Source organism: Pelobates fuscus, chromosome 6, assembly GCF_036172605.1.
Source record: "Pelobates fuscus isolate aPelFus1 chromosome 6, aPelFus1.pri, whole genome shotgun sequence".
Classification (NCBI taxonomy): Eukaryota; Metazoa; Chordata; class Amphibia; order Anura; family Pelobatidae; genus Pelobates; species Pelobates fuscus.
In genome coordinates this window covers 184,989,919-185,003,089 of record NC_086322.1, presented here as the reverse complement: position 1 = coordinate 185,003,089, position 13,171 = coordinate 184,989,919, and the positions used below count along the sequence as shown (strand labels likewise).

Sequence of the window (13,171 nt, the reverse complement as noted above, 5' to 3'; positions counted from 1 at the left end):
CAGATATACCCAACAGGAATAAATTGACTGACACATATACACTAGCTAACAGACACACACACTGACAGGCATACACATTCACTGACAGACACACACTCTCAGTAACAGACACGCATACACACACTGACAGGCATGCATACAAACACTGACATACATGCATACACCAACTGACACACTGAAACATGCATAAATACACTGACAGACACACTCACTGACAGATACACACACTGACATACACACTCACTGACAAACACGTATACACTCTCACTGACAAACACACATACACTCTCATTGACAGACACTCTTACTAACAGACACACACTAACTCTCACTAACAGACACACACTAACACTCACGAACACACACACACACTAACACTCACAAACACACACACACACACGCACTAACACTTACTAACAGACGCACACTAACACACTCACTAACAGGCACACACAAACACACTCTCACTTACAGAAGCACTGTCACTAACAGACACACTAACACTCACTAACAGACACACACTTACTGACACTTACTAACAGATGCACACTAACACACTTACTAATAGGCACACACAAACACACTCTCACTAACAGAAGCACTGTCACTAACAGACACACTAACACTCACTAACAGACACACACTCGCTGTCACACACACACACACACACACACTCACAAACAGACACACTCACTAACAGGCACACATTCTCACTAACAGACACATACTAACAGACACACACTAACACACTTACTAACAGGCCCACACACACTAACACACTCACTAACAAACACACACACACTTACAATAAAAAAAAAAAATCAAGTTCAATCCAACCAACTTCCTTACCTTTAGGAGTGCTGGAGTGGATTCTTCCCTGGGGTCCAGTGGGGCTGCTGCATGGGCATGCAATCGGTAAGCCTAACTCTAGCTAACCTTTATCCTAACCATCTTCATACTGTCCCTGCCAAAGTAACAGAGGGGAGCCCCAGGTTTCAATTCGTACCTGGATCTCACCAATATGAGCAAGGATTTAACCTAAAATGGAGGACGTTCAATGCTGTCACAAGGGACTTTAAAGCCCACTATTTCTTTGACTACTTGAAACGTCCTAAAGAAATGAAGTGTCTCAAAAATAAACTATCTGTGTCAGGCATGTTATTCATATGGAAATAATTGAATAAACAACAGTTTAAACATCTATGGCAGTTTCTTTGGGTACCATGTTGCCCACTTTTAAAGTTGCAACATGTCCCTTCTTACTCTTAGTTCTGCCAGTGGCTTATGTTGCAACTCTCAATAAACTCACAGAAACTTGTGTTTGTGCTTCATCACTGCTATCTTCTCCAGATAAAGCTAGATTGTGGAACAGGAAACCAAACTGAGCTAGACCTCAATCTGGGAAAAGGATCATGACTGCCTCATAGTCTTAATTTGTGTTTGCATAAATCTATAATTGCGTTGTTAACTATATTGATTTGTTGTGTTTTATAAATTGTTGCACTTTTACTTAGGGCACCTTCTAAACACTATTATTATTCAAACCAAAAGACTAGGCATCCACTGGTTTACTTGTCAATGGGCTAGGAAGTCAAGAGCCCATATAGAACCTTACTTCAATCAATTGACAGACTAGGGATGGTGAATAGTGATGTCCCGAACGGTTCGCTGGCGAATAGTTCCTGGCGAACATAGCGTGTTCGCGTTCGCCACGGACAGCGAAAATATGCGATGTTCGGTCTGCCCCCTATTCGTTATCATTGAGTAAACTTTGACCCTGTACCTCACAGTCAGCAGACTCATTCCAGCCAATCAGCAGCAGACCCTCCCTCCCGGACCCTCCCACCTCCTAGACAGCATACAATTTAGATTAATTCGGAAGCTGCATACATAATTTTTTTTTTGTATTATTTTCTTTTGTTTATTATACATTATCCTCCATAGCCAGTAACCTGTGTTTATTATACATTATCCCCCATAGCCAGTAACCTGTGTTTATTATACATTATCCCCCATAGCCAGTAACCTGTGTTTATTATACATTATCCCCCATAGCCAGTAACCTGTGTTTATTATACATTATCCCCCCATAGCCAGTAACCTGTGTTTGGGGGGGGGGGACCTAATGTCCTCCCCCCTGGCCCCTACCCCTGTGTGGTGGGCGGGGGCCCTAAACAAAAGTAAGGGGGGAGGACCTAATGTCCTCCCCCCTGGCCCCCACCCCTGAGCGGTGGGTGGGGGCCCTAAACAAGAGTAAGGGGGGAAGGACCTAATGTCCTCCCCCCTGGCCCCCACCCCTGAGCGGTGGGTGGGGGCCCTAAATACTAATTGGGGGGGACCTAATGTCCTCCTCCCTGGCCCCCACATCTCAGCGGTGGGTGGGGGCCCTAAACAAAAGAAAGGGGGAGGACCTAATGACCACCCCTGAGCGGTGGGTGGGGGCCCTAAACACAATTTGGGGGGGGACCTAATGTCATCCCCCCTGGTCCCCACCCCTGAGTGGTGGGTGGGGGCCCTAAACAAAAATAAGGGGGGGACCTAATATCCTCCCCCCTGGCCCCCACCCCTGAGCGGCGGGTGGGGGCCCTAAACAAAATGTCCCCCCCAGGTGACTAGGGGTTCCCAAACCCCTAGTCACCCCCTCCCCCGCCCCCCCAAAAAGTATCCCCCTACCTACCCCCCTCACCCTAAAAATAATGAGGGGGGTACCTTTAGCTAAGAACCTGTAAAGAAAAAGAACTTACCATTGGATGTTTTCTTTCTTCTAAAATCTTCTTTTTTCAGACCCCAAAAAGGCCAAATAAAAAAAACATAATAACCGACGCAATAAAAAATAATCCATCTTCACCCATGGAGGGCTCCGCACAGACTGAGCTCTGCAGGGCGGGGGAAGGCTTGCCCCGCCCTGCAATTAGGCTCAGAGCACTCTGATTGGTGGGTTTAAGCCATCCAATCAGAGTGCTCTGACAGGTAAATGAAGAGACTGACAGGTAAGTCTGTACATTTACCTGTCACAGCACTCTGATTGGTTGGTTTGAAATCCATCAATCAGAGTGCTCTGTGTCATTTTACACAGCGTGGGAAAGTTCTTTGGAATTTTCCCACGCTGTGTAATTTGACTCATAACACTCTTATTGGTTACTTAATCCACTTAATTTATTTAGGGCCCCCACCCACTGCTCAGGGGTGGGGGCCAGGGGGAGGACATTAGGTCCTCCCCTTATTAGTATTCAGGGCCCCCACCCACCACTCAGGGGTGGGGGCCAGGGGGAGGACCTTAGGTCCCCTCTTTTTAGTATTTAGGGCCCCCACCCACTGCTCAGGGGTGGGGGCCAGGGGGAGGACCTTAGGTCCCCCCCTTTTTAATATTTAGGGTCCCCAACCGCCGCTCAGGGGTGGGGGCCAGGGGGGGAGTACATTAGGCCCCCCTTATACTGTGTGTAATATAGAGATACTGAGTGTAATACAGAGATACTGAGTGTAATACAGGGATACTGTGTGTGATATAGAGATACTGAGTGTAATACAGGGATACAGTGTGTAATATAGAGATACTGTGTGTAATACAGAGATACTGAGTGTAAAACAGGGATACTGTGTGTAATATAGAGATACTGAGTGTAATACAAGGATACAGTGTGTAATACAGGGATACAGTGTGTAATACAGAGATACTGAGTGTAATACAGGGATACTGTGTGTAATATAGATATACTGAGTGTAATACAGGGATACTGTGTGTAATATAGAGATATTGAGTGTAATACAGGGATACAGTGTGTAATATAGAGATACTGAGTGTAATACAGGGATACAGTGTGTAATACAGGGATACAGTGTGTAATACAGAGATACTGAGTGTAATACAGGGATACTGTGTGTAATATAGAGATACTGAGTGTAATACAGGGATACTGTGTGTAATACAGAGATACTGAGTGTAATATAGAGATACTGTGTGTAATACAGAGATACATGCCACAGTCCAGGTGTTAGTCCCCTTGAAACAACTTTTCCATCACTATTGTGGCCAGAAAGAGTCCCTGTGGGTTTTAAAATTCGCCTGCCTATTGAAGTCTATGGCGGTTCGCCGGGTTCGCACGTTCTCGAACATTTGCGGAAATTCGCGTTCGCCGTTCACGAACTGAAAATGTTATGTTCGCGACATCACTAATGGTGAACCAGGTGGAAACCATTCTCTAGGCCCCCCTGGTTAAACTGGTGGTCCTGAAGACCCCACTCTATGACTCTTTCACATATAATGCTGGAGTCTCATGGACACTATATGTGTTGTTTTTGTCAATTATCTTCTATAGTTTGCTTGTTTAGCAGAAGGCACTGTGTTCTCCCTATTTGGCCGGTCTTAATGCACTCTGTGAGAGACTCAGAAGTGATGCCTCCGCTCCATTGTCTGTGTGTGTGTGTGTGTGTTTAAGTCTAGGTAACTCTTTATTTGCTTTTGTTTTTCCAGAACATATGCCAGGGGCATTTCCCACTGGACCTGAGAGGGGACTATGACAAATTACACACTGTCTCTCAGGTCCAGGACACTCCCACACAAAACAGGATAATCTCTCCAAAAACACGTGGCAGAACACTGACCAACCCCCTTTAGACAGCACAAGTGGCACAATTGATTAACACTTTTAACCCCACCCACCTGCACCTTAGTTTAAAGGACACCAATTTTGGGGGGTATGTCAGGAAAATGCTCACGACTGCACACTTTTTATACCACTACATTTCTCAGATATCATGTGTTTGTAAATGTTATTATCTAGGATCTACAAAAAGTTTCAGTGTAATAAAAAGCTGCAGTGCCTGTTTTTGTTTTTATATTTAAAGTCCATTTGGACCTCTTTATACAAACTGTACAGAACAAGAAAAATGATAAGAAGTTAAAAGAGATTATGGATATTTTAAAACTAGCTGGATTATGTCTATAACTCCTGAACTGCCTGTTAGTTAGCTGTGAAGGGAGAGGATGGAAAAAGACTACGGAAGCATAGAAACATAGAATGTGACGGCAGATAAGAACCATTCGACCCATCTAGTCTGCCCAATTTTCTAAATACTCTAATTAGTCTCTGGCCTTATCTTAAGTCTAGGATAGCCTTAAGCCTATCCCACGCATGCTTAAACTCCCTCACTGTGTTAACCTCTACCACTTCAGCTGGAAGGCTATTCCATGCGTCCACTCCCCTCTCTGTAAATTAACACTACCTGAACTTATTTTTAAACCTTTGTCCCTCTAATTTAAGACTATGTCCTCTTGTTGTGGTAGTTTTTCTTCTTTTAAATATAGTATCCTCCTTTACTGTGTTGATTCCCTTTATGTATTTAAATGTTTCTATCATATCCCCCGTCTCGTGTTTCCTCCAAGCTATACCTTTCCTCAGATGTTTTAGTAGTGTATCAAATAATTTACATCCAAAGTGCATTATCTTGCACTTATCCACATTAAATGTCAGTTGCCACAGCTCTAACCATTTTTCTAGTTTACCTAAATCATTTGCCATTTGGCTTATTCCTCCTGGAACATCAAGATGGGAAGAAGATTAGGGGAGACCCCTAACCATAATGAGTTTTAAAAAGCTAATTTTCCGGTAAATAACTTTATTTTATTGCAAATGTCCCTTTAAATTAATATCACAGCACTGTATCTGTTGCAAAGATATCAACCTATTGTTTAAGAACAACTTTTCAAATTTCTGGAATCTACCCAATACACAGTAAGAAGTATTATTCAAAGCCGCCCTAATCTAGACAGGTAAATATAAAATATTTTTATGTTTTTCTGTCTTGTGTTTTATAGACAAATTAAACATGAAGCAAAAAAAAAACCAAAAGAACAAAACCAGATTGCTTGCAGTGTGAAGGTACTGTACGCCACCAAGTGGATTATCTGCATCACTTTACATATATTCTAATTCAGATTGCATTGACAGAAATGTCAAAATTGCTATTAGATATAAATATACCACTAAACAAGAAACACATTTCACTTATGTGTTATTGTTTTATTGATTATAAGAAAATAACGCCATCCAGGCACTTTGGAGGAATTATAATAAACCACAAAACCAAACGTCAAGTGCTTTATGAATATCTCCAGATTCCTAAAATGGCATTTTCCAGTAACATTTGCTTCACAGTTAACCCGGTTCATGCTAAGGTAAAACTTACTGTCAGCCAGAACCAAATTTTGTGGCCCTACTTGACCAATTAGCTGCGTGAGATTATTTCTACACATGTTGGAAAAAAACAACAACTGCTAAGGATCATGAAAGGAACATTATAATGACAGGAACATAAACATATATGCTAAACCAGTGGTCCCCAATGTATTTCCCTTTTTTATGCAAATGGAGATACTGACAAAACCTGGACTGTTGGTGATCCATGAGGACTGGGTTGGGGACCACTGTACTAAGCCACTATAAACCACTATAAGGTCCTTTTACTCCCCTTTATTCCTGTCAGGGCTGGCTCTGCCCCCCTTTTGCCTCCTAGACTGAGATCACTATAATTGATGATTCCAGCCAATCCAATGTTTTCCTATAGTAAAACATAGGGAGACTATTGCACATGCACAGCAAATCTCATAGAGATGTATTAAATAATAATAATTAATATGGGCACTTTGGTATCGTTTTAGATATTTCCACAACATCCAGTTAAAGGAACAGTCCAAGCACCATAACCACTACAGCATGCTGTAGCGGTAATAAGGTCAGGAGTGCTCTGGCGCCCCCCCATTTAAGACTGGTTTGACTTCTGACATGGGTTCTGATACTGCCTCCACTACCTCAGCCAGAGAGACAGAAGCTCTTAGGCTGAGCTAGGCCTTGCACTACAGGGCTTAGCTCAATAACTGAAAACTCTCAGGTAATGAGGGTGTTGTTCAGAAGTGCTGATGGAAACCTTTAAGCTAGAGCTTCAGGCTCTCCGGCTGAGGTAGTTGAGTCAGGGATTAAATCAGAAGTTAATAATAGGCATAGCAGTAAAGCCCAGGACACTATATAAAACAGAGAATTGCACTCATCTCATATTTGCTAGCACTTTGACAAACACAATCTACAGATGAAATTAGAATTTTTAAAGCAGAACTGCCGTTAATTTGGAAGTGATATTTTCCTGTTCCACCACCCCAAACTCCATCAAAATAGTTAATATGGTGCTTGATAATAATAATAAAAAAAAGAAAAAGAAAACATGTTCTGAGCAGCGTCACTGCCCCATGATGCTTTGAATGCGCTCATGTCCGATTGAGCATCAACAAAGAAATGCTGTACAAGCTTATGTGCATGCATGCATTCCTTCAGCAGTGCCTTATGAATACATGCAAAGCGTTGCTCGGATTTTCTAACGTATGTATTGTGCTATGCACAGCGCGTAAAGTGAAGGAAAAAAAACAGTAACAGTTTGGTTTTAAATATACAAAAAAAATAGTAGTCAATGAAAAAAGTGACTGTAAATACCTCAGTGTACTAAACTCGTCGACATATGGTTTCATTTTTAATTGTTTAAGCAATAAATTATAGAAATGATATATAATTAAATTGAAACATCTTTACCCCAGTTCTTCCATTTTGCAATCAGAAGATGTCAGGGCACTGCAGATAACTTTTATTGATTCTGAATCCAACTTATTTTCACCAATCCTAAGAGACATAAAGACATGGTATGACAGATTATTGTAGGCTGTGATCAATATTTTGTTTTTTATGATTATACAAAGAGATAACTAAGAATACTCACAGTGAGTGACTTGTACTATACAGTATCTCTCAAAGACCAAAAAGGGACAATAATAGTCACAAGTAGCAAAGCTGTATTCTTCCGGGTGAGGCCATGGAGTGTTTACAGCCTATTCTTTCCATACCGATTTAGGGGAATAATAACAAAGGGAAATGTATCTTTATCTAGTCAGCAGTAGAAGGGGCAGATTTTGGTGCTAGGAGAGGCTTGTTTTTGTTCAACAAAAATGGAGGCAATTCACTAGACACCTAGCACCAAAATCCACTACATTAGGGTTGGTGTATAACTTTAACAGAGAAAACCATAACTTACTGCTTTTATTGAACCATGAAATATTTAAAAAATAAAACACATAATATTGAATGGGATAGCACAATAGTACAGCAAACAACAATAAATATTAGTGCTGAAGGCTGGCAATCACAGTTTTGTGCAACTTGTGGGGGTTATCTCACTGCAACACAGCATGATGACATTAGACACCCTGGACAGCTGTCCAATTGGCTGGGAACATTACAAACACAGTGTTATTTACTAAGCTAAGAATTAAAAGTGAATTAAAATTTTATTTCAAAGAAGCTGAGTGAAAGCATATACAACAAGATAAAATTAAGCCCAGCGCACAAGCTTCCATTACACTCCTAGGTTTTAACAATGGCTTTGGTATTAATCAACCAATATATATATAGAGCAAATACAAACCCATTATCTGCACTAAATCCTGAATTCCTACAAACATTTAAATAAAGAGGAGGATTTTAAAACTACTGCAATGTGAATTAAAGCAAGGTGCATTTGTTAGTGTTAGACTCATCTAAGATGTTTGGCTTGACAGGGCAAGTGAAAGGCCTGAGAACGGGGAAATTTAATGGCCACAGCAGTGGCACTAAGGACCTCTTGTTCCTTGAATGTGCATAGGGATTTGGGATAGGGTGCGTGCAGGTACAATTTTTACTTTTGTTCTTACTGTAGCCATTGCTGCTGCCCAGGCTTAGTAGTAGTTTGATTTTAAAACCAGTTTGATTACTGTAGTGATTATGGTACAATTTGAGCATCATACTGGATATACACACAGTCCATTTGTGGGTGATATTTTATGTAACACTCTAATCTTAAGGATATCAGCAAATACATAATTAACAATGAGAGAAATCTCAATGTATCTTTCCTGGTAAAATATTTTATAAATAAATATATATACAGGTTTTAATCCTAAAATGTAAATTATACCTAGAACTAGTGTCAATGCAAAAGCTTCCTTGATCTCAACCCTTCCCACTAGAAAGTCCATAGATGTTAACAGGGATTGGGATGTAAATCATTACTCTATTATATTGGCAATAATATATGCTGAATAAAAAAAAAGATAAGAACAGTAATAACTATTTTTCCAGGCTAATCATGGCAGCATATACACATGGGTTAGCTCCTCCCCTTACAGCCGATAGGACAGGAAAACCACCAAGGTTTTAAAAGGAGGCTCCATCCCTAAGGTCCTCAGTCTTTTTCCTGTCCTACAGCCCTTAGGACGTGAGCAATTTGCTCCCTTAACTTACGGACATGTATGTTTTTTTATCTTCATTACTTTATTTGCCTGTTTTACTGTAGTACATTATGAAGTTGTGCTTTTATGCTGTGATGCATTTAAGCTTTGATATCTTTAAACTAGTGCATTATACAGCTGTACCTTATTTTTAAGATTGTGGTACATTATGCGGTTGTGCTTTTGCTAGGAAGCATTTAACCCCTTAAGGACCAAACTTCTGGAATAAAAGGGAATCATGACATGTCCCACATGTCATATGTCCTTAAGGGGTTAAGCTGTGTTGCATTTCAGCTGTGTGGCATTTAAAACTGTTTCATTTAAATTTGCATTTAATACTTTTGCATGTATTGAAACTGCAGTGCATTTGAAGACTGATATATTTAAAACTGTGATACATTTTGAAAACTGTGTTACCTTTTATATCTTGAGGCCTTTAGACTGTGGTGCCTTTAAACTTTGACTTTTTGCACGTGGTTGCCTTTTCAACTCCCTTGCAGGCACTTTTGTTATCTATTTTGCTTCCCCTCGGTCCCAGTGATTTATTCCCGGTACCCTGGGTGTTTAGGGGCCATGTAGGCTTCAGACAGAGTCCTCTCCCTGGTCTCTAAACAGCAAACACACTCGGAATAGGCCCACATGTGTGCAGTTTGTGCCTTATTGGGCCTAATACAGATGACTTGCATTGTGGGAATACAAGTTGTGGCAGCCATCTTGGATAAGGGCAATTGCCAGAAAGTGCCTAAAATAAAGGGAAAAGTACAGTAAACCTACCACACTTATTTGGTAAGTATTTGCAGTGTCTCCAGACATGGATAAGTGCTGTCTTCAGCCTGTTTTAAAGCTGTTTCGCTGGTTTCTTATAGAATTTAACAGTGCACATTTTTTCTTAATACTTACCACAGGTAATATTTAGTTATTATTATTTGTCAGGTGATTCTTCACCAGGATCTGGTTATGAGGTGAAAACAGTGGAAGGAATCGGTTATGCACTGACTTCCTCCAGAAGGTTGTCGCTTCAGCATGACCTATCACTGTGCAGCCACATGACATGCAGGCAGGGCTTACAAAGTAAGTTCCAGAGGCCTTAGGGGTAAGAAAAGAGGCCAGGCTTTACCCTGTGGAGGAAGTTATTTCCAACCCCAGAACTACACCACCTAAGTTGCACACTTATGGATCATAGGTGGACGCAGACCTATCCAAAATTTTACGCCTACCATTGCAGGAGGCCAGCCAGCTGTGACTTCCGCTGCTGTTTCTACAAACATGAAATATGTGATTAAAGATCTCAAGGCTACTATGGAGAGAGATATTAAAAGCCAAGATTGAAGAGGCAGTCTGAAGTCTTCAGGTTACAACTGACTTCTTCACAGAAACTTCCCTAGATGTAACTAGGATATTCTCTGGATCAAATGGCTTTGTCTATAGCAGCTAGGAAAGCATTATGGTTCTATTTCTGGGATGATGACTCATCCTCCAAGTCTGCCCTCTACACCATTCTATTTGAAGGGGTGGTGCTGTTTGGGGAAACTTTGGATAATTCCATTGAAAAGGCGAATGAGGGCTGCAAGATATTGGTACCTTAGGATGGAAGTTCCAAGGATCCCAGCTCCTCATAGTCATAGTCAGACCGGAGAACCTCCAGTGACCAGTATTTCTGAGATACATGGAGCTACTGGCCCTGCAGGGAATACTCCAGAGGTGACTCATGGCAGTTGGTAAACCTGCCTTTCAAGGTTCTAATGGAGCTAGAACGCAGTCGTTTTGCTCTTCAGCAATGAACATATCTCCTCCGGTACTAGGAGCCTCATTTTTCTGATCACACATACCTGGGCTCATCATACTCTGGAGGCTTGTGTGGTATCCATGGTCCAGATTGATATAGACTGGAGTTTTTTCTTAACGGGCACAGGAGTCCCCATACCAACAGGAGTATTAAGACCAATGAATCAAAAGGTAAAGCACTGAAGGAAGAAGCCTTCTGGACGAAGAGGTGATATTTTTTTTTTTTAGGTCCCAGAACAAGAGCAGTTCCAGGGACAAGTTTCGCCTCTCTTCTGGTGTTAGAGGAAAATCACAGGAAAGCCTACATTGGACATAAGAGGGGCCAACAAGAGGCTGAATGTCAGAGTCTTCGGGATGGAGTCAAGCAGATCCATATCTCAAGCAATCTGGAAGGATAATTTCCTTACCTCTATATATCTCAAGGATGCTTATTTTCAGTCCAATCTGCAGAGATCTTCGGCATTAGCTCAGAAGAGAACCTACCATTTGGCCTCAATGTGGCCCCAAGAATCTTTATATGTGCTTATAGTGTTATTGAGAGTCCAGAACTCCACCTGGTTCCATTAGCTGGAGGATCTACTTCTGATAGCCTTAGACCCTCAGAAGGCAGGCACACAGAGGTATATAGTTCTTTCATAACTCCTAAAGTTTGGCTGCTTGATGAATATCAAGAAAAGCAGTTTCAGACCAGCTCAGTGGTTGACATTCCCGAGTGGAAAATTCTATGCTCTGCTTTTCCCTATCTCGGGAACAGTTCCACAGATTGTAAAGGTTTTCTCTCCCAGTTTCTTCATTTCTGCTTGGTAACAGCAAGAAAATAGATACAACTACTAGGAATCCTGGCTTCCACCAGCAGACTTGTCAGATGGGCCCAATGGCATCTCTGGATTCCTTACAGATCCTTCCTATCTTGATCCAACAAGAGAAAGATTATTGGAGTCAGCCACTTACTATGTCCTCCATCAGTGGAGTTACACCTTCCCTGGCAGCTGAAAGAGGGATTAGATCTCTGAGTTTCCTGTGAACAGAACCTCATTGGTCGATTATTAGCTCGAATTCCAGTTTTTATAAGATTGGTTGCACAGTGTTTGGAACATGTTGCACAATATTTCCATTCATTTGTATGGAACTAAGAGTCATTTTCAAGGTTCTTCTTCACTTCAGATGCTTGCTGAAGAATGAGTGGGTCCAAATTTGCTCAAAAATCAATGCAACTGTATCCTATATTTACCAAGATGGGTCTCACAGATACGTATTGATGGAATTCCAGCCCATAATCAGGGCACAGAAGAACAACCAGTGGCTCAGAATACAATGGCTGTTTGCTAGAGCTGAATAACTGTGGACAAGGTGGATTGGCAACCAGGTCCTGACGTATCCTCAGGGTTGACGCAGATTGTCTGATACCCTACATAGATCTGATGGCCATTTCTTGGACCTACCAGGTCCAGAAGTATTTTTTACATGCTAGGACCAGATGCTCAGGTTCAGGATACACTGACTCAAATTTAGAATTTTAGTCTGATGTACATATTTTCCTGTTTTCGACTTTCCTAAGAAGGCAATGCAAAAGGTGACAGTGGAAGACCGTGTCGACTCAAATTCCTATGATGAATAAGATGATTCTGGAACCTCCAAGGGAAATTCCTGTATGTCCAGACCTATTACAAGGCCCCATGACACACCAGGATCCTCAAGTTCTGGTGTTGATGCAGGGGTCCATATTAGTATAGGCATCCCTGAGACGGTCATTGAGATCCTCTTACAATCCTATACAGGCTTTACTAAGCTTGTGACATGCTTTTGTCTGTTGGAATTACTCCTCGTTCAGGCCTTGAAAGGTTCTGTGTTATAACACTCTAGAGGAGCACTTAGCTGCACTTTGCTTCATATAGGCATTGATTGAAATCATGCCTCCACTGAGTGTGGTGAAGCCAATATGTGACGTACCACTGGTCTCACGGGCCCTGACTGAACCATTATTCGAACCTCTAGAATGAGCTTCCATGGTGGTAGCACAGAAAGTGCTGGTGGCTGGTACCCCAGCAAGCAAAATGGGTGAACTCCAGGCTTGATCCTGTG

The 13,171-nt window shown here is 41.6% G+C and overlaps 1 protein-coding gene across 3 annotated transcripts in view; it reads right to left on the bottom strand.

Moving 5' to 3' along the window:
* The window catches only part of LOC134615563 (NACHT, LRR and PYD domains-containing protein 3-like), a 72,781-nt gene that overhangs the window by 30,566 nt on the left and 29,044 nt on the right, over positions 1 to 13,171 (bottom strand). For all 3 annotated transcript variants that reach the window (XM_063460106.1, XM_063460107.1, XM_063460108.1), the window contains exon 4: positions 7,578 to 7,664. In XM_063460106.1, coding sequence (XP_063316176.1) covers positions 7,578 to 7,664 — 87 coding nt within the window. The remainder of the gene's footprint in view (positions 1 to 7,577; positions 7,665 to 13,171) is intronic.